This window comes from Oncorhynchus clarkii, chromosome 19, assembly GCF_045791955.1.
Source record: "Oncorhynchus clarkii lewisi isolate Uvic-CL-2024 chromosome 19, UVic_Ocla_1.0, whole genome shotgun sequence".
NCBI classification, from domain to species: Eukaryota; Metazoa; Chordata; class Actinopteri; order Salmoniformes; family Salmonidae; genus Oncorhynchus; species Oncorhynchus clarkii.
The window spans coordinates 32,798,974-32,822,217 of NC_092165.1; the positions used below are offsets into that span (position 1 = coordinate 32,798,974).

Genomic DNA, 23,244 nt, shown 5'->3' on the forward strand with positions numbered 1-23,244 from the left:
GTACTCCAGCACTTCTGAAATTATAAAATGACTATGGAAGTTAAAGTGCAGACCGTCAGCTTTAATTTGAGGTTATTTTCATCCATATCGGTTGAACCGTTTAGAAATTACAGCACTTTTTGTACAAAAGTATTAGCACAAATTCACTAATGTGTATTAAAATATTAAAAGGTTTTGTATTTGGCCCCATATTCATAGCACGCGCACTGACTACATCAAGCTTGTGACTCTACACATTAGTTGGATGCATTTGCTGTTTGTTTTGGTTGTGTTTCAGGTTATTTTGTGCCCAATAGAAATTAATGTTAAATCATGTATTTTTGGAGTCACTTTTATTGTAAATAAGAATAGAATATGTTTCTGAACACTTCTACATTAATGTGGATGCTACCATGATTACGGATCATCTTGAATGAATTGTGAATAATGATGAGTGAGAAAGTTAGAGGCATAAATATTCATTTCACATCCAAAGCGCTGGAGTACAGAGCCAAAACAACACCAAGTGTGTCACTGTCCCAATACTTTTGGAGCTCACTGTACAATCACCCTTTTACAAACACTGAGGCTGCACCGAGCAGGTATAGACCATTCAACAAATACAACTGCTGGACACATACAAAGGGCTCAATTCTATTGAACCAGGCCTACATCGTAGATTATCACAGGTAGACGATCCAGTAGGTTGTAGACAAATACAGAGACTGTAATTGCGCTGTGGTGGGTTGCTTTGAATTCCAGCCAAAGTAGTCCAGAATGGAAAAACCTGCACCTCAACCCTATGTATAGTGTGCTGTTAAACACAGCAGGAAATACAAGCACCCAGAGTCATACATGAAATATAATGATCAGGAGATGGTGCTGTAACAAGGTTCTCAAAGTGTCTATACTTCATTGACTTGTTTCCGGATAAAACTGGTTTGATTCAACACAAACTGCAGTAAGTGTCGAAGGACCTCTCATCCTCGTTCGGTACCCTGTCTTGTTATGTCAAACACGTTACTGTTGCCAAAACCTGATTTACCAGCTTCATTACATTACATTACCTTCAACAGCGACGTGTTTGTAAAAAATGTTTTTTCTTCCTCTAGTTTCACATTTTCTCATGCCATCTGTTGAAATCACCAGGGGAAAAGGAAAAAAAAAGTTGTAAATGAACAAGTTTTCACGTGTTGATGGGGAAAGTGGCACAATTTTTAATTATACCTGGACGGGCGCTAATTCCAAATACTTAATATAACAAATGGCAAATGGGCTCTTGCCGGTTCCCTTGGTAATTGGGACTCTGTGTTCTTAGCATCTGCTACATTCATTAACGTTGCAACGAGCCCAGTTACAATATGTTCTTTATTTGTTCAAATTGATTCCCCTGAGTTTTAGGGAAAGGTGGGAAAACTGCTGTTGGTGGTGGTGATGTAAAACCAACCTGGTGCCTGGAGCACTTCATTAGGGGCTTAGTTAGCTTTAGCTCCTGCCTGGCTGCCTATGGTATCAATACCACAGATAGCCCTGGGTTAAAATACTATTATTAATATACTAAAATACTATTGTTAAAATACTAATCTTTCAAATACTTTGAGCGTTTGCTATAGCATGCCTGGAGTGCAAGATGGGCGGGGGTTGCACTTTTGGGACTACTCTATTGAGCCATTAAGTCAGACAAGCTCAATCCAGCACATTTCAATTATTTGAAATGATTTCAAATAGTATTTGAACCCAGGTGTGGACCCCAGAACAGAACCAACAGGATTCAACCCACACTCCCCAGTCTTCTGCTTTTACTTCATGCTCATTGGGCAATGATGTTGCATGTTCTCTAATTACTAAAGGTGAGGACATGTGGATAGTCACATGCGAATATAACTGATAACAAACCTATCCAAAGAGTAAAAAGGAGAGGGGCAGTCTGTCTATATTTCACTTTCTCTACCATACACATACTGGCTTGTATGCAAGCTCACAGACACACACGCACACTCACTCAGCGACACCTGGGATAATTACCCTGGTCTTTGGTACAGAGTATCCTTGTATCTGCCAATCATATTCCCACTAATGGCCTCCACCACTCCCATACTCAAGAGTCTGTGCCTTTATTGAAATTAATTTCAGCTTACCTTTTCTTTCTCATCTCTTTTAAAAGAGGATTTCACAGAAAAGCCTGCTGTCCTCCCACACAAAATATCTTCTCCCCCATCACCCTTTACAATGGGAAATAATGGTTCTGGGGTAGGGTTTTGAAATGAACGGCTAACATTAGATAAACACATTAAAATTAGTTTGTGTGTATGTGAGAGAACTAGTGAGAGAGATATGGAAAAAGAAAGGGATGGAAAGAGAGGGACGCAGCATTAAGCGCGCCCGTATAGGCGAGTACACGCTCGCCCTTAGCACGGTAGATGTGTTTTGAGAGCTGTTTGTTTTTTTAGTACAAAGCCTCTGACTGTTTAGACATTTTGCCAATGAGCTTCTTCTAACACAAAAATATTAATGATACACTTGTTAATAACTGTCTAGATATACACTTTTACAAAGAAAACAGGCTTTTGTTGTCCCCATCTCTAATATTCATGAGGCTTGATTTCATTGTTTTCTAACATCCAGTCTGATCACCGTATTGGTTTTGTTCATAGAATGACAACGGCCGTATAGAATTATAACCTTTCATCACGAAGTTGCAGTCAAAAATAATCCCCTGCATTAAATGTGAGTCATGATTTTGTAAACATAGTAGTATTAGCTTCGCTATTTCTTGGTATGAATATGATTTGGCCCGATCGCATATGTCTGAAATGGCTTGACCCTATCAATGAGCAGTAGTCTCCTTTTGTCTAATTCACTCTATGCTCCCAGCAGTGTCAGTCACCATGCACCACCAAGCCTCGTAGATGTGTTGTCTTATGTGTTACAACGCTCGCTGGCTTTCTGTGCAAACTGAGGTGTTAAGTACATCATGCACTTGCATTGGTCAAAACCATCTCGTTAACAAAACTCCAATGGACACAACTGCCAAACAAAGAGCTGTAAAAGACACGCAGGCCAGGAATAATAAGTTATCCCCTCCTGGATAGTGTTAGAGACAAAAAAAGGATGTATCTGTGATTGATCGAGCTGTGGAGAGATCAAACCTGTCTGTCCGTATGTCTGTTTTGTTCGTCTGTAAGGCCCTATATCTGCGAACACATGTTCCGTCTCTCACCCAGCTGTGTAGCCGAGAGATGTTTGTGTCGAGACCGATGTCTTTCGATTCACATGGCGTTACTCCATACCGACACATTGTCAATGTAGCAGCACTTTATTGATAAACAAGAACTTAGTTTGGTCATTAAATGATCTGTGGGCTTGTCACTGTACTTAAGACAGCCTTGGCAAAAAAAAAAAAACAGGAGTGCCCTACTGTGGCTCCTTTAAAAACCAAACAAATACCTCTTCTCTACTTTCTCTGTGGCGGGCGGTGGTGGAGCGAGGCACTTTTAGACATTTGAAGCCAAACGCCCTTTTGTTATTTACTGCAGCTATTTTCATTCTACACTTGCTCGCCTGATGCTGGAGTGGTAAAATAGCAGTAATTGCTGGATCGTTTGCAGGTTGTTTAGCTTTTGCGCCAAGCCAGATGAGAACCGCTAATGAGCACAGCTTCCAGCAGCAATTAGTGAAGCAGTCGTGTACATCACAGATGATTTGTAATTAATCAGATACATCTCATACTGTATATGTGTTTGTGTGCCGGCTGTTTGAAGGGCGGTGGGTTACAGAACAGAGGGGAGGAAGGAAGGTGGTGAGATGGGCACTTTTTCCATTGAGGAGAATTTACATGATACATAACCGTGTGCGTCTCACCTAAGGGTTAAGTTTTTGTTGTCTTAGACCCAGTGCGGTTTAGATCACATGGGCTCTAAGTACTTAGATCAATAGCTCCATCTATGAATTTGAGAGCGGTTACATTTTCCCAAGCCCCTTGCCTTTGGCTGGGGCTGCCGTTTAGCTGAGATACAAACTCAGGATTGTGGCTTTAAGTGGACAGCCCAGTGGAGGAGAAACAATACATCATATGATATCAGAGTGACTGAGGCTCATGGATGGTAGTCATGACCGATGCATGTGTTACTGCTGTCAGTGACACCTGAGAGACCATCAGATCAGACAGCTTTCACTCTCCACTGCACACCTCCTCTATCTTATGTTGCTAGAGTAGACACAGTAGCAGCCAGTGGCCTAACAACACCATTAGAAAATCTCTGTCGGAATACTGCACCTGATTGTTACTATTACAGGTTGCCATGGCAACAGGACCAACCACAAGGGCAACATCCAATCAACAAAGGACAAGCAGACCCTGACTCATGGTCCAGCTGCCAACCCATTCATTTGGCTGGTTTATCACAGTAAATATCCTCTCTGCAGCAACTTGCATTTACGTTACTACATGCTTCAGTTCAATGTGTCTGGATCAGTTGGTCGATTGTTTCTCGACAAAAAATGACAGACAGAATATAATGCAACATGTTTGTAACTATATGGTTTAGGAAAGATCAGAGAAAAGACAGTGTATTACTTCTTGCAACCTTTCTAAAAGGAACCCTTTGCTAGCATTATAAATGGCTTAAATTATAAAAGCTCTGTAGAGACCTCCTCCCTCCAGTGCACAGGAGTTCAATTAGCAGGTTTGAAACTGTAGATTGATATAGCGTGTCCCATAGGGGTCTATTATCAAGTTTGCTGGCCCATGCACTGATGGCGGCTTCCACACACCCACCACCAACACCCCTCCTGTAGCCACACCCAGGCAGCATAGCATCCAATTAATGTTCTCAGTAGCTCTGGGCAGAGTGCGTCTGCCTGCCTGTTGGGGCCTGGCCTTAGCTAACAAGAGGGGTGACAACAGGGTCATTAGCCGCCTGCGACTATGCAGTCACAGAAAAGACCCGTTAGGGGACAGTAGCAGTCCTTTAAAATCCCTAATGAACACAAGCCAGTGCGTTGGCAGTCCCTCCCCTGCCTTCTCCAACCCAATTTAAGTTGTTTGTGGGAGACACAAAATAATTAAAGGTGCACTTTGTTGTTTTTTATTTGGGCTGAATGAGGGCTGCCCCTGCACTCACTGTTGCAATATGTTTTGTGCTGTTTGCTATTCAATTTCCCTCTTAAGTATCAAAAATAGGCTTCTAGCGTTCACTGCCTTCCATTATGAGAGTTTGTTGTTATTCCTCATGTGAGAGAGAGGTGCAATTATTTACATTTACACCAATCACATTTCATCATACACTTGTTTATGGTGGGGGATAAACAAGACATAATGTTTATAAATATCTATGCAGAAGTATGATGCGATAGCAATATTCTTATGTTTTACAACTGTCATTCAGTAAACAGTGATAGTGTGTAGTTCGGAAGCAAGATGATATGTGTGCTGTTTTACTTTATTTATTTTTTTACCCCGTTTTCTCCCCAATTTTGTGGTATCCAATTGGTAGTTACAGTCTTGTCTCATCGCTGCAACTGCCGTACGGACTCGGGAGAGGCGAAGGTCGAGAACCGTGCATCCTCATAAACACAACCCAACCAAGCCGCGCTCCTTCTTTACACAATGCCCACTTAGCCCGGAAGCCAGCTGCACCAATGTGTCGGAGGAAACACCGCTCACCTGGCGACCGTGTCCGGTGGAGTCGCTAGTGAGCGATGGGACAAGGACAACCCTCCCCTAACCCAGACGACGCCGGGCCAATTGTGCGCCCCGTGGGTTTCCCGGTCGCGGCCGGCTGTGACAGAGCCTGGACTCGAACCCAGAATCTCTAGTGGCACTGCGCCACTCGGGAGGTCCTATGTGCTGTTTTTAACGGCACTGTCAGCTGTCAGGAAACGACAGGTTGGTTTCTAACCTCATTTTGAATCTGGGACTTCTGTATATTTACCTTAATTAAGGTTGAGAGTGCTCCCTTAATTTGTTAAATTGTGGTAATATTATTCACATATCTCAAAGTAAGAGGAAGATTTTGAATTTTGTGTATCACTAGCCAATCTCTCAACCAACGTCTGCACATGTAATAGCAATGAGTTACAAGTTTTATGATAGTTTTGAACAGATCTGTGTTTTTTTACATGATGGAAATATCACCCTTAATATAATATTTTTTACACATTTCTGTGCTCAGAAAAAGCTACATTAGCCACATATCCACTTTGTAGCTGAGCAATGTACCAGTGTTAATGAAACCAAAGTATAAGAAGTTTAAACATCCCTTGTTCTATTCTTACCGCCACCAATTTAGCTCCACAATAACACGTTAACCTCCTTAGTCGTGTGGATCAAACTGGTTTGCGCCATAATAATAAACCGTGTTTGAGTATGCCGTTTTACTACTGATGTTTTTAAGAGAGATATACGGCATCAGCCATGGATGGAGGAGAAATTCATTGTTGTGGTTCATCTCAGAGAAGCATTCCCAGCGCAGCAAATTAAGTCAGCCAACAGTTCCAAACAGGCACATATGTGACTGGGCTGGAAGGATATGCACCATACGGAAGCATCAGGCTTCTAGTCCCACACAAGTCACTCGAGCACTCTAAAGCTGTCTCATTTTTTGGGTGGTTGATGTTGAGCATTAGTCTGCTACAAAAGTAGTGTTATCTTCATGGGACCATGATCTGAGATGGAGAATACACAGATATTGCGTACTGTGTTCCTCACTACTGTGCTGCCCTTTGCTTCTTGTGTGAATTGATGACAAAAAGTAAACAAACTTCACCCAAAACATTTTTCCTACAACATGGCATCAAGTGCTGTGACATTTTTACACCTACATGCATGTATCGCATTGTGATTTGAAAATCACCCAGGGTAGGAATAACAATGGCAGACAGTGATAACTTACAAACAGGAACTGTTTGCGCTGTTACCACCAATGTGTCATAACAGATAATGTGTCTTCACCATAGGGATTTAAAGTAGAGCCAAAATGTAGCCATATAAGGAGGATACAATACTGCACAGTACATACCATACAGGCTAAAGTCATTTCAACATCAGCCTTGCAATAACAGCGTATGGCCAAAGGAGGCAAACGCTGATTACCTCTGACTTTCTCCACTGTTGTCATCTTATAGTAATCCGAGCCTGTGAATGGCAGTTGCTGTATTGGGTATTGTAGTTGTAATATGTTGGCATGTGTTGGCATCATCTACAATGATGGCATAAACTTTCCAATAGATTTTCGCAGCAGCAGACTGGCTACAGATACAGGATCTTAATTTGAGCCAGTTTGCTACAACATGAAAATAAACCTTTTGCAACAGGAAATGTGAATTATTATGTGGATTATAAATAATGGATTTGTTTTGTAGGGGTTGATACATTTTTCATAAGGGCAAATCAAGTCTGACATTTTAAAAATGGAAATTTCAAACTTTAGAAGCCTTTTTAAACTTCAAATACACTTCAAGTTTGCATTTCCTGCTGTGCAGGAAAGTTCTCAGCAACAAAAGACTGATAAAATTAAGATCCTACATCTGTACATGTCTTCTCTCCTCCGATGTACAATGTAGAGATTACCTTGTCAATTCTGACCATGCTTATTAACGAGAGAGCCAAGTTAATTGCTGAGTGAGAGGAGTGTAGTCCTACTGCTACAGAACACTGAAAAAAAGGAGGCGCTTAAAAACTGAAAACTGTCATACCTGACAAGCCATAATAATTTCTTCTCCTTTTCTACATGCTTCCAAAACTCTCTCCTGGTTATTATATAAATTGCAATTAGGAGTCATCATGACATGCAAGAGGGGGTCTTGACCTGTAATATCTCATACTTAGAGAGGCCTTATTATCTTCTGAGAGGTGCTATGACAAATGTTGGTGATTGACATCGCATTTGGTTCCTGTGTGACATGCAAAGATAATCTTTTGACTCTGATCTACTGTAATTTAGACATATTTGAAAAAATGTTATTTTACGGATTTATGAGTGGAATAATTTTGGTTCCCTTTGTTGGGCTAATTACAGAGAATTTTGGAGTCAAACATGAAATGATGTACAGTCATTTGAAAGGTTACCCACCTGAAATGGAAACATGTTGTTTACTTGGATAAAACTCAATTATATATTGTTTAATGTCCACGAAATGTATAAAAATCAATGAGCAAAGACGGGAAAATAGAACTGAACTCCACAAAATTATAGATAAATAACTAACTTTATTCACCAAACAGAAAAAACAACGATCCTTTTCTGTTTGGCAGAGGTTAATATGGCCGAAAATAACACACAGCTATACATAGAAACGTATTAGAAACGTCCATCTCTTGAAATAGGTACGATTGCTCTGTGTAAAGTGCAAGGGCTGAAAAACATTAAAAATAACAGCAGATCCCTGGTCTCTTTTACCATCTTCTGGCGTAATCTATTTCAATAAGGGGATCCATAAATATATTCCAAACACATTTGTGATTATGAAGCTGCAGAAATGATTATCTAATCTTTCCATTAGATCAGGGTACACTTAGAAAAAAGGGTTCCAGGTAGAACCCGTTCCAACAGAGGGTTCTACATGGAACACAAAAGGGTTATCCTATGGAACTTAAAATGTTACTTCAAAGGGTTATCCTATGGGGACAGCCGAAAAACCCCTTTAGAGTATAGGTAGACATTTTCTTTGGACCTTTGCAGGTAAGAAGGGACACCAGGGTCAGCATAATGTACAGATATAGGGTCTTAATTTGAGCCAGTTTGCTACAGCAGGAAAATAATCCTATAGCAACAGGAAATGTGAATTATGTGGATTATAATAAATTGTCATTATTTGTAGGGGTTGATACATTTGTCTTTAGGTCAAAACAAGTCTGACATTTTAATGTGTAAATTACAAACTTTTTAAACCTTAAATACACTAAGTTTGCATTTCCTCCCGTGCAGGAAAATTCTCAGCAACAAAATGATGATCAAATTAAGATCCTACATCTGAGCAGTGAGTCAACTTTAGCGACCTGTTGATTGAAATATTTACACAGGTATGCATGAGATCAATATGTTTTCTAGCTAACTGTTCCCTGTTTTGCCTTTTTTGTGAACTATTTTTGTTAAACATATAAATAGATGCTGGAATTCAGACAGACAATAGGCTTTACGGGCAACAGACTTTACAGATTTATACACTGACAGAATATATTTCCATCAAAAAGAAGACAGTCTCACACCGTATCAGCCTTCCATACAAACACACAGAAACACATCCTCTAAAAGGATTCATAATGGTTCTCCTATTTTTTCCAAAGGCTTAAAATAATCTGAGTAATTTGCTGCCACTGTCAGGAGCAGGCCTGGAAGGATGGAATCCACCCACCCACCCATCCACCCACTCATCTATCCATCCATCTCAATGAGAGTCCAGCAGGGCTTTCATTTGACATATTTCACATATAAAATTTGACATGATGGTGGAAACAGGACTTTGTAACAGGACTTTGTCTTCTGTCATATACTGTACGGTGTATACTTTAGTTAGTTAGATCTCCTTATGTTATATATCATTATGCATTATATAAGCTATTAAATAATGTAATGCTACAAATTTCTATACAGCTTGACCATGAAAATGGGTTGAGGTTCAAACTGTGACTGTGGATACAGCGCTTATACCTAAATTCTATCAACATATTGATTGCACTACACAATCAATATCGATTGCACTAGGGTAATACACTCGACCACTGCTACTCTAACTTCCGCGATGCATACAAAGCCCTCCCTTCGGCAAATCCGACCATGACGCCATCTTGCTCCAACCGTCTTATAGGCAGAAACTCAAACAGGATGTACCAGTGATTAGAACCATTCAACGCTGGTCTGACCAATCGGAATCCATGCTTCAATTGTTTTGATCACGCGGACTGGGATATGTTCTGGTCAGCCTCAGAGAATAACATCGATCTATACGCTGACTCGGTGAGTGAATTTATAAGGAAGTGCATTGGAGATGTTGTACCCACCGTGACTATTAAAACCTACCCTAACCAGAAACCGTGGATGGATGGCGGCATTCGCACAAAACTGAAAGCACGAACCAGTGCATTTAACCATGGAAAGAGGTCTGGGAAAATGGCTGAATATAAACAGTGTAGTTATTCCCTCTGCAAGGCAATCAAACAAGCGAAATGCCGGTACAGGGACAAAGTGGAGTTGCAATTCAACGGCTCAGACACGAGACGTATGTGGCAGAGTCTACAGGAAATCACGGACTACAAAAAGAAAACCAGCCACATCGCGGACACCGTTTCCAGACAAACTAAAAGGACACCGTTTCCAGATAAACTAAACACCATCTTTGTCCGCTTTGAGGTTTATACAGAAACAAGAGGAATACCTATGTAAGAATGCTGTTCATTGACTACAGCTCAGCATTCAACACCATAGTACCCTCCAAGCTCATCATCAAGCTGGAGGCCCTGGGCCTCAACCCCACCCTGTGCAATTGGGTCCTGGACTTTCTGATGGGCCGCCCCCAGGTGGTGAATGTAGGAAACAAAATCTCCACCTCTCTGACCCTCAACACTGTGGCCCCACAAGGGTGCGTGCTCAGCCCCCTCCTGTATTCCCTGTTCACCCACAACTGCGGGGCCATGCACGCCTCCAACTCAATCATCAAGTTTGCAGACGACACTACAGTATTGGGCTTGATTACCAACAACGACGAGACAGCCTACGGGGAGGAGGTGAGGGCACTCAGAGTGTGGTGTCAGGAAAACAACCTCTCACTCAACATCAACTAAACAAAGGAGATGATCGTTGACTTCAGGAAACAGCAGAGGGAGCACCCCCCCTATCCACATCGAAGGGACAGCAGTGGAGAAAGTGGAACGTTTTAAGTTCCTCGGTGTAGACATCAACGACAAACTGAAATGGTCCACCCACACAGACAGTGTGGTGAAGAAGGCGCAACAGCGCAGTTTGGGTTTTTACTTTACCTTCTCTGTATTTGAATGTTTTGTTTGTTAAATGTGATACACAGTGTGTAACATCCATTTTTATATTTTATTTCCTTACTTGATCGATCCTTCTCCGCTCTCTCTCTCTCTCCATGCCGCCTTCCACACAGACCTAGTTCCACCCTGTCACTCAAGAAGCGCATTTGTTGTTGCTTGACCACGAGACACTTTCATTCAGTCTGTATGGTCAATGCAGCACATGCAACAATGTTGATGACATAGATGTTGTTCCCAAATTGATTTTAATATAAATCCACAAGCGTTCTATAATTACAATAGCAGTTTGTGTTTCTTACATCTGCAAACAGCTAGTTTGTATTTTCTTAGCATGTTAAGCTAAATTGTGTTAGCCACTAATGATAATTGCTTGTTAGCTAATAAAAGTACTGAGTCAGAGCCAAAAGGTTGCTAGCTAAAACAGCCTGATACCAGTGCTGGTGGAGGCTTAAATCAGCATGTTGTTTGTGCAACAGTATCTTCTAAATCAAAAGAGGAATAGGCGAAGCTTGAATATGTTGGCTACATGAATAAAGATGTAATGTAGCCAAAGATTATAGGGTCCCCTAGGAAACACTGAACATCACTTTGGTTCCTACCCTGTCACAATAACTCATTCATGACATTTTCATTCGTTGTCATGTCAAACACTGTATTCAAAGTGCCCACTATTATTTATATTCTAACTATAGAAATTAGAATAAAGATTAGTTTTCCATGATTCCAAAAGTTCACCCAAGTGTTTTGATCTAAATCGCAATTGCAGCATTTGGTTAAAAATAAGGCCTAGTATTTTTCCCCATATCGTGGCAGTGTGGAAATGATCTCAAATGAGTGCAGGAAATGCAGAAATAGATGGAAATGCAGGAAATGATTTTAGGTTGAAGTTGAATTGAACAGTATAAAACAATCAGAATGGAGAAGGACCCATTGAAATAATTTAGAATATATGTGTTGCCACCCTAGGGTCACACACTACTCATAAAGCAAATTTAGAACTTTTATTAATCAAAAACATAAAATACCATCAACATTTTGAAAAATACCATATGATATGATATTTTGGCCATATCGCCCAGCGTTGTGCAGACCCTCTCCAGAGGGTGGTGCGGTCTGCACAACGCATCACCGGGGGCAAACTACCTGCCCTCCATGACACCTACAGCACCCAATGTCACAGGAAGGCAAAAAAGATCAAAGACAACAACCACCCAAGCCACGGCCTGTTCACACCGCTACCATCCAGAAGGCGAAGTCAGTACAGGTGCATCAAGGCTGGGACTGAGAGATTGAAGAACAGCTTCTATCTCGAGGCCATCAGACTGCTAAACAGCAATCACTAACTCAGAGAGGCTGCTGCCTACATGGAGACCCAATCACTAGCCACTTTAACAAATTGATCACTAGTCAGTTGAAACAATGCCACTTTAAATAATGCTACTTTAATAATGTTTACATATCTTACATTACTCATATCATATGTACAGTCATGGCCAAAAGTTGATAATCAAATCAAAATCAAATTTACATATATAGCCCTTCGTACATCAGCTGATATCTCAAAGTGCTGTACAGAAACCCAGCCTAAAACCCCAAACAGCAAGCAATGCAGGTGTAGAAGCACAGTGGCTTGGAAAAACTCCCTAGAAAGGCCAAAACCTAGGAAGAAACCTAGAGAGGAACCAGGCTATGAGGGGTGGCCAGTCCTCTTCTGGCTGTGCCGGGTGGAGATTATAACAGAACATGGCCAAGATGTTCAAATGTTCATAAATGACCAGCATGGTCAAATAATAATAATCACAGTAGTTGTCGAGGGTGCAGCAAGTCAGCACCTCAGGAGTAAATGTCAGTTGGGTTTTCATAGCCGATCATTATTAAGAGTATCTCTACCACTCCTGCTGTCTCTAGAGAGTTGAAAACAGCAGGTCTGGGACAGGTAGCACGTCCGGTGAACAGGAGCAGGATTCCATAGCCGCAGGCAGAACAGTTGAGACTGGAGCAGCAGCACGGCCAGAATGACACAAATATTAATTTTCACAAAGTCTGCTGCCTCAGTTTGTATGATGGCAATTTGCATATACTCCAGAATATTATGAAGAGTGATCAGATGAATTGCAATTAATTTCAAAGTCCCTCTTTTCCATGCAAATTAACTAAATCCCCCAAAAAACATTTCCACTGCATTTCAGCCCTGCCACAAAAGGACCAGCTGACATCATGTCAGTGATTCTCTTGTTAACACAGGTGTGAGTGTTGACGAGGACAAGGCTGGAGATTACTCTGTCATGCTGATTGAGTTCGAATAACAGACTGGAAGCTTCAAAAGGAGGGTGGAGCTTGGAATCATTGTTCTTCCTCTGTCAACCATGGTTACCTGCAAGGAAACACGTGCCGTCATCATTGCTTTGCACAAAAAGGCCTTCACAGGCAAGGATATTGCTGCCAGTAAGATTGCACCTAAATCAACCATTTATCGGATCATCAAGAACTTCAAGGAGAGCGGTTCAATTGTTGTGAAGAAGGCTTCAGGGCGCCCAAGAAAGTCCAGCAAGTGCCAGGAACGTCTCCTAAAGTTGATTCAGCTGCAGGATTGGGGCACCACCAGTACAGAGCTTGCTCAGGAATGGCAGACGGCAGGTGTGAGTGCATCTGCACGCACAGTGAGGCAAAGACTTTTGGAGGATGGCCTGGTGTCAAGAAGGGCAGCAAAGAAGCCACTTCCTCTCCAGGAAAAACATCAGGGACAGACTGATATTCTGCAAAAGCTACAGGGATTGGACTGCTGAGGACTGGGGTAAAGTCATTTTCTCTGATGAATCCCCTTTCCGATTGTTTGGGGCATCCGGAAAAAAGCTTGTCCGGAGAAAGCCTCCTGAGACCATTCATGTGTGGAGTTGCTTCACAGTCACCCCTTTTAGAGTTGTGTGTATTAAGTAGTTGTTGGGGAATTGTTAGATTGCTTGCTAGATATTACCGCTCCGTGAGAATTATACCTTGACATTTTTCAATTTTTCTCACAGGACCTCCTATGTGTGCACATCTTTTATGGGCTGAATAGAAAGGGACATCTGTTACAAAACACCAAAAAGTGTAATGACATTCGGCAATTGTCATTGGGTCTCCAGTCTCCACTCTTGAATTAATTGATGCGTCTTCCTGACCCACTTGTCATCTCCCCAGCCACATGAATAATAAAAAAAAAAGTTAAAAACATGACACAGAGGTGAGGAGGTTTGTTTAATTTGGTATAAGCTTTTATTTGTTTTATTTTACCACTGTAGCCATACAAATTGCATTTTAAACATATAGGAGAATGATTAAATGTGCATTATTTAGAGACCCGATAGAGCTACACAAAAAAATGGGAAATTAACTAAATGTATCTGTTGTGATTTCTTTATGCCTTAATCAGGTACAGTACGAGCTGTCCCCAAAATACCTCAAGCTGATATGTTGTAAAAGCAGATATCTGCTGTTGTAACTGTATTACAGCTGAAGCACTAATGTGTACAAGGTTGAAGCGTAGGAGGAAAAGCATCAGCTGTCCTCTCGCTCTCCTAGCAACCATTAGTCTGGAGCACTCCCAGCCTGTTACCAACATGCCAGCACACATGCTGCTCTAGGAACACTGTTTAGCAAACCCACAGAATGTATTACTCTTCTAGGAACACTGTTTAGCAAACCCACAGAATGTATTACTCTCCTAGGAACACTGTTTAGCAAACCCACAGAATGTATTACTCTTCTAGGAACACTGTTTAGCAAACCCACAGAATGTATTACTCTTCTAAGAACACTGTTTAGCAAACCCACAGAATGTATTACTCTTCTAAGAACACTGTTTAGCAAACCCACAGAATGTATTACTCTTCTAAGAACACTGTTTAGCAAACCCACAGAATGTATTACTCTCCTAGGAACACTGTTTAGCAAACCCACAGAATGTATTACTCTCCTAGGAACACTGTTTAGCAAACCCACAGAATGTATTACTCTCCTAAGAATACTGTTTAGCAAACCCACAGAATGTATTACTCTTCTAGGAACACTGTTTAGCAAACCCACAGAATGTATTACTCTCCTAAGAATACTGTTTAGCAAACCCACAGTATAAAAATAAATAAAGTCTCATACTCTAGCCTATACAGTATATGCTCCCAACAATTGAATGGGTAAACCTAACAACCAATGTTTCGGCAACGCAGTGTCATCTTCAGGGTTGAAACCCACAGTATAACATGATATAACTAACAACTGTCTTTTTTATTTTTTAATTGCACAAATCACATAAATTGTGTGAAACAGGATTAGCCTACTGGTAGATGAAATTTCTTGGGAAAGATTGATCACTGTAGGCCTAATCTGCAGCATCCAATGTATTATATATATATATATATTATTTTTTATTTTACTGTAATGCTGTTAACTGAGATCAGTTTCCCCCTCTCCAATCACTCATATATGAACAGCAAAGACCATCTACAGGTGTTGTTGCAGACTGAACAGGTCAGAGGTTTGGTATTTTACGTAAATCTTTGCAGCAATAAGTATATCTTACGTTTGGTATGGTTACTAGAGGTCGACGATTATGATTTTTCAACGCCGATACCGATTATTGGAGGACCAAAAAAGCCGATACCGATTAATCGGCCGATTTGTTTATTTTTTTATTTGTAATAATAACAATTACAACAATACTGAATTAACACTTATTTTAACTTAATATAAAACATAAAATCAATTTAGCCTCAAATAAATAATGAAACATGTTCAATTTGGTTTAAATAATGCAAAAACAAAGTTTCGGAGAAGAAAGTAATATGTGCCATGTAAAAATGTGTGTCATGTAAAATATGTGCCATGTAAAAAAGCTAACATTTAAGTTCCTTGCTCAGAACATGAGAACATATGAAAGTCGGTGGTTCCTTTTAACATGAGACTTCAATATTCCAAGGTAAGAGGTTTTAGGTTGTAGTTAATATAGTATTTATAGGACTATTTCATATACCTTTGACTATTGGATGTTCTTATAGGAACTTTAGTATTGCCAGTGTAACAGTATAGCTTCCGTCCCCCTCCTCGCCCCTACCTGGGCTCGAACCAGGAACACATAGACAACAGCCACACTCGAAGCATCGTTACCCATCGCTCCACAAAAGCCGCGGCCCTTGTAGCGCAAGGGGAATAACTACTCCAAATCTAAAAGCGAGTGACGTTTGAAACAGTATTACCGCACACCCAGCTAACTAGCTAGCCATTTCACATTGGTTACACCAGCCATTAGGCTGATAGGCTTGAAGACATAAACAGCACTGTGCTTGCGAAGAGCTGCTGGCAAAACTCACGAAAGTGCTGTTTGAATGAATGATTACGGGCCTGCTGCTGCTCAGTCAGACTGCTCTATCAAATCTGACTTAATTATAACATAATAACACACAGAAATACGTGCCTTTGGTCATTAATATGATCGAATCCGGAAACTATCATTTCGAAAACAAAACGTTTATTATTTCAGTGAAATACGGAACCGTTCGGTATTTTATCTAACGGGTGGCATCCCTAAGTCTAAATATTCTTGTTACATTGCACAACCTTCAATATATGTCATAATTACGTAAAATTCTGGCAAATTAGTTCGCAATGAGCCAGGCAGCCCAAACTGTTGCATATACCCTGACTCTGCGTGCATAGAACGCAAGAGAAATGACACAATTTCACCTGGTTAATATTGCCTGCTAAACTGGATCAGTAGTTATAACTAGTGATTATGATTGATTGTTTTTTTATAAGATAAGTTTAATGCTAGCAAGCAATTTACCTTGGCTTCTACTACATTTGCGTAACAGGCAGGCTACTCGTGGAGTGCAATGGTTAGAGCGCTGGACCAGTTAACTGTGCGGTTGCAAGATGGGAACCCCTGAGCTGACAAGGTGAAAATCTGTCGTTCTGCCCCTGAACAAGGCAGTTAACCCACAGTTCCTAGGCAGTCATTGAAAATAAGAATGTGTTCTTAACTGACTTGCCTAGTTAAATAAAAGGTATATAAAAATAAATAAATACATTTTTTAAATAATTAAATCATCTGAAATCATTGCCCAAAAATACAGATTTCCGTTATGAAAACTTGAAATCAGCCCTAATTAATCGTCCATTGCGATTAATCTGTCGACCTCTACCAGAGACAGGTTACTTCAGCTTCCTGTTGCACCTTCTTCACCACGCTGTCTGTGTGAAGGGGCCATTACAGTTTATCAGGGATTGGCACACCGAGGAACTTGAAGATTTTGATGATAAGTTATGTCATCCAATTCGTATGCTATTGTACCGATAGGATAAGACATATGATAGTCTACTACTATACATCTAAATTCATATGATATTATACGACCGCTATTCCATTCCTGATATACCCAAATGCAACGCAATGTATCATACTAATGCCATGTACAAAAATGGATGGAATTCTGTTCGCCATATGTCCTTTTTACGCAGTGTTGACCCACTCACTACTGGTTGGACAAGTGTGTGTAACGCAAGATGGGGGAGAGCCTCTCTCTCATCAGAGATCACATTTATTTTGGGATATAACCTTTTCATTCAAAACATGAGAAACATTGTTTCAGGTGATAATAAAACATGTTTTGTTTAGTTACTTTTTCCTCAACTTGTTTGTCTGACTTCCTAGCTTACTTCCTTCCTAACTCAAGCTAGTTTACACAGAGCAACTAACGTTAGCTAGCTATCTGAAAGCTAGGCTGAACTCACTGGGAAACGTTGTTTCCAAGTCATTTGAATGAAATGGCGTTGCACTAACATGGACTAGACGTTAAATTGACGTCTGTGCCCAGTGGGAAGTTACTGTAGCCACACCTAATAATTACCATCACAATACACTTTTCAGAATTAAAACCATATGCTACAGTCATATAGTATAATTGCCTTGACATCCAAAGTTGTATTATTCAACATTATTATTAAAAATAGTAGCCTACTCATTTATAGTAGGCTACATTATGTGGTTTGGTAGCCTAACTCTGTTCTATTGATGGACTCTGGCCAGATGGAAGACAATGCAGAGTTCGGAAAAATTTTAAGTATGCTGCATCCGTTTCGCAATGGAGCATCGGACCAAGGGGGATCAGCGATGCCACTCTGTTGCCGAAATTGATGACATCTGGTGCAATGCAGCAGACTGCAAAATTGGGATGCGAATGGCATCTCTTTCCAGTCGTTAACAAATTTACGTACCAATTGAAACGTAATGCCCTGAGACCAGGTTGGTTGAATTGCTCCTCTGATCACTTGGGCCTACTTTTTTAAACGTATACAATTAGGTTTAAGGTGTGTTCGTAAATTCAATCTGGAGTGAGCTCTGGAGTTCCTCTATTCAGAGCATTGTCAGATTGTCCGTTCGTAAATGCAGTGTTTCGCTCTCGGAGCGCACACTGGACGCTCTGGCCAAGGAGTAGGGTTGATCCGAGGGTTCTGACTCACAACAGCAGTCAAGCACCCAAGCTAACTGGCTAATGTTGGGTAGCTATTTGCAGACGCAAATGAGTACACCTCACTCCATTTTACTCCCCATAGCAGAGCTGGTTATGCTGTTTTCATGTTCTCTAGAGCATTGGTGACTGTAACTGTGCAGCTGGCAACAATTTAATTACACTTTTCCCAGACGTTTACTGATACCGGCCACATTCAACTGTGGTTGAGCGTTCATAAATTCGTCAGATATTCTGCGCGCTGGCACACTCAGATGAGAGTGCTCTGAAATCGGAGTAGATAGCCAGTTTGAATTTACGAACGCACACTCAATTAGCCATACTTTGAATTTTGAGCTTTTGGTTCCTAAACAAGGTTGTCAAATTGCCTTATCCATAAAATGTACTTCTTTATTTGTCTCTAACAGAATGGAAGACTAGTTGGTGGAAAATTATATTTTAATTGAGTCAATATTTCGGATGTTTGGCAGGATAGCCCAGTGGTACCCAAGCTTAATAAACTTTCGATAAGAAAGCATGAGGGGAAGGCCTACCCTCAATTTCGCTCCTCGTCACCGCTCAGCTGTCCATTCTTCTCCCACCACCCTGTCTCAATGATGAGAGCTATTGCCACGTTAACGTCCTAGTAGGAACTACGAAACTCAAACATGTATGACTTGCTAACTGGTGGAACACGGCAAGTGTACCACCAGTTAGCAAGTTGGACATTTCAGAGTTCCGACTAGCACATGAACACGGCATAACATCAGCCATCCAGGCAGGAGGCGGGCTCTGATTACATCCGAACATTCAAGCGTAACTGACGTATATGGCTTCATCATTATCGTATTTCACCGCTCAAAATATGATATTTTTCAACATTTCTTTGGTTTCTATCATTCGTTTTATTAGGCTAATAATCTCTCGTCATAATTTGCATTCATGACACGATCGGAGATTTGAAGTTGTGGTTTGATATTCAAAACAGGCGTCTGTTTTGCGGTTAGACAAGTAGATTTACTCACCTACAGTATGTCGAGTCTGTATTGTTTTGACTCTCGAGAGATAAATATGAGTGCTCCGCCGGTGATCCGACCGCCGAGTCCCCTGTCCTCCGTGTCCAATGGCATCTCTTTCCAGATCCAGATCGGGCTGAGCCGCGAGCCCGTTCTGTTGGACTCTGTCGACTTCAGTCTCGCTCAAGTCCGGGAGATGGCATGTTACATCGTGGACCAAAAGGTAACTACAGTATATCCTATCACTTCTGTAATGCCATCCTTATAATTTAATTAGTTTAAATTAAGCACAGATATAGTTCTTAGTGATTTATAAACTTTTGCACACATGTTTGCATTCGGGTATTAGGTATTTAGTTTACTGTATGGCGTGACACAATCCATATGGGATTGATAATTAGGCTATGTCTGACCCATACAGTAAATTAGGTATGAACTAAAAAATGTCAATCGTTGTCGGTTCCATTTTTATGTTGCACGCAATTAGCAACTCAGAAAAGTCCTTGATGTCACATTCAATAATTTATTCCAACAAGCAGGACAACAGTTCTATAAGTTTACTGTATTTATTGATAATGGAAAGATGTAGGCCTAACAAATATGGTATCATGCAGAGAAAGGAAAAGTTCAACATAAGTTAATGAAATAGAGAATCCACATATTTAATAAAGTTGTAGTTGATCACTTATCAACAACATGGGAACTGCACCATCCTTTCCCTATAATCATCAGGCCTGTAGCCTATACAGTGTATGCATGACCATCTACAAAAAATAAAAACGAATGTTTTATTGGCACACACTGGATAGGTGCAGTGAAATTTGTTGTTTTACAGGGTCAGCCATAGTAGCACAGCGCCTCATGAGCAAATTAGGAGTAAGTGCCTTGCTCAAGGGCACATCGACAGATTTTTCACCTTGTGGGCTCGAGTATTCGAACTAGCGACTTTTTGGTTACTGGCCGAACGCTCTAACCCTTAGGCTGCGGCTGGTGGCCTATAGGCAGGTAGCGTATCAGTTAGGATAGTTGGGCCAGTTACCGAAAGGTCACTGGTTTGAATCCCCAAGCCAACTAGGTGAAAAATCTGTCTGTGCCCTTGAGCAAGGCACTAAACCCTAATTGCGCCTGTAAGTTGCTCTAAATAGGAGTGTCTGCTAAATAACAAAAATGTCCTTGCAAAATGTAAGTCTTAGGTAATATTAACCCCTTTCATATCTAAACATAAACCTGTCTTCTTTACCATTCCGTCTTCCTTATACTGAATTTTGTTCATATCTGAAAGGGGCAAGGGTTAAAAAACACGGTACCTTAAATCCAAAATGGAAAATTATATCTCAGACAGTTTTATGTAGGCTTACATATGTTGTAACTTCATAGTTTCATTTGGGGATAACATCTTGATAGTCTCACTTCATTTGTTTATTTCCGTTTCAACATGATCATGTTTCCACTGGCCCCCCCAGGTTATTCTAATTGGTATTATACGTTTTGGGTGATACATACAAAGTGTCGGGTTTGCACTTCTGTCATCCTTCTGTCATCCTATTGGTGTGTGAGGGTAAATGAGATTGTTCTTAATTAAGTAACGAGCAGCTCCTATATGAACTACAGGTATAGGAGGCTATACCTCAACACCTTGTAGACAAATTTGATCACAGAGAGAGGATATCTTGTGTATAGCTGCTCAGAACACTTAACACTTTAAATAGTACGAAGTGAAATCTTTAATTTGTGTGTGGGTGTGTTTGTTTGCATATATGCTGTGTAAAGTGAGACAGCTAGACTGTGAGGATGACGAGAAAATTAGTTTGATTTATACAGCAGCATATCCTGGATGGAATGAGTCAACTTGATAGAAGTTAGGATTTGTCCCTAAACCTTATGATAAAGTGGCTAGAATTAGATTAGTCATCTAATTGCAACTTTACTGAAAGCTAGTTTGGCATGATGATTGCACTTTCTAGGCTAAATTAACTCTTTGAATATGCAGTAGTTGCATCACGTTTGACAGCTTCAATGTCCAATCAAAGTGTAGAGTACTACTCTGAGAGTTCTCCGGGTCTTCTTTGTGCTGATTAGAATTCCTGTTTTAGATCAAAGTCAGCGGCGGCCAGCCCATTAAGGCGTTAGTAACGGCTCCCCAATTGTGATTGGTTAACAAAAAACACTTGGGATTGGTCCTGATTTTTTTTCTTTGTATATATAATCACTACCATTAAAAAGTATGGGGTCACTTAGAAATGTCCTCGTTTTTGAAAGAAAAGCTAATTTTTTGTCCATTTAAAATAATATCAAATTGATCAGAAATACTGTGTAGACATTGTTAATGTTGTAAATTACTATAGTAGCTGGAATCGTCAGATTTTTTAAATGGAATATCTACATAGGCGTACAGAGGCCCATAATCAGCAACCATCACTCCTGTGTTCCAATGGCACATTGTGTTAGCTAATCCAGTTTATAATTTTAAAAGACTAATTGATCATTAGTAAACCCCTTTGCAATTATGTTAGCACAGCTGAAAACTTTTGTGCTCCTTAAAGAAGCAATAAAAATGGTCTTATTCAGAAGTATCTGGAGCATCAGCATTTTTGGGTTCGATTACAGGATCAAAATGGCCAGACTGGTGTTTGTCAGCTGCCAGTTGAGGACTTGTGAGGCATCTGTTTCTCAAACTAGACCCTCTAATGTGCTTGTCCTCTTCCTCATTTGTGCACCGGGGCCTCCCACTCCCATTAAGTTGACTGTGCCTTTAAACAGCTTGGAAAATTCCAGAAAATTATGTCATAGCGTTAGAAGCTTCTGATAGGCTAATTGACATAATTTGAGTCAATTGGAGGTGTACCTGTGGATGTATTTCAAGGCCTACCTTCAAACCCAGTGCCTCTTTGCTTGACATCATGGGAAAGTCAAAATAAATCAGCCAAGACCTTAGAAAACACATTGTGGACCTCCACAAGTCTGGTTCATCCTTGGGAGCAATTTCCAAACGCCTGAAGGTACCACGTTCATCTGTACAAACAATAGTACGCAAGTATAAACACCATGGGACCACGCAGCCATCATACCGCTCAGGAAGGGTACGCATTCTGTCTCCTAGAGATGAACGCACTTTGGTATGAAAAGTGCAAATCAATCCCAGAACAACCGCAAAGGACCATGTGAAGATGCTGGAGGAAATAGGTACTAAAGTATCTACATCCACAATTAAACAAGTCCTATATCGACATAACCTGAAAGGCCGCTCAGCAAGGAAGAAGCCACTGCTCCAAAACCGCAATTAAAAATCCAGACTACGGTTTGCAACTGCACATGGGGACAAAGATCATACTTTTTGGAGAAATATCTTCTGGTCTGATGAAACAAAAATAGAACTGTTTGGCCATAATGACCATTGTTATGTTTGGAGGAAAAAGGGGGATGCTTGCAAGCCAAAGATCACCATCCCAACCGTGAAGCACGGTGGTGGCAGCATCATGTTGTGGGGTGCTTTGCTGCAGGAGGGACTGGTTTCACTTCACAAAATAGATGGCATCATGAGGGAGGAAAAATTATGTGGATATATTGAAGCAACTTCTCAAGACATCAGTCAGGAAGTTAAAGCTTGGTTACAAATGGGTCTTCCAAATGGACATCACAAAGCCCTGACCTCAATCCTATAGAAAATTTGTGGGCAGAACTGAAAAAGCATGTGCGAGCAAGGAGGCCTACAAACCTGACTCAGTTACACCAGCTCTGTCAGGAGGAATTGGCCAAAAGTCACCCAACTTATTGT

At 40.7% G+C, this 23,244-nt stretch overlaps 1 protein-coding gene across 1 annotated transcript in view; it reads left to right on the forward strand.

The window, feature by feature from the left end:
- The first annotated feature begins 19,485 nt into the window (after positions 1-19,485).
- LOC139375061 (protein kinase D1) overlaps positions 19,486-23,244 on the forward strand; it is a 63,831-nt gene continuing 60,072 nt past the window's right edge. Inside the window, exon 1 of the mRNA XM_071116462.1 lies at positions 19,486-19,692. Within this exon, the coding sequence (XP_070972563.1) occupies positions 19,486-19,692 (207 nt within the window). The remainder of the gene's footprint in view (positions 19,693-23,244) is intronic.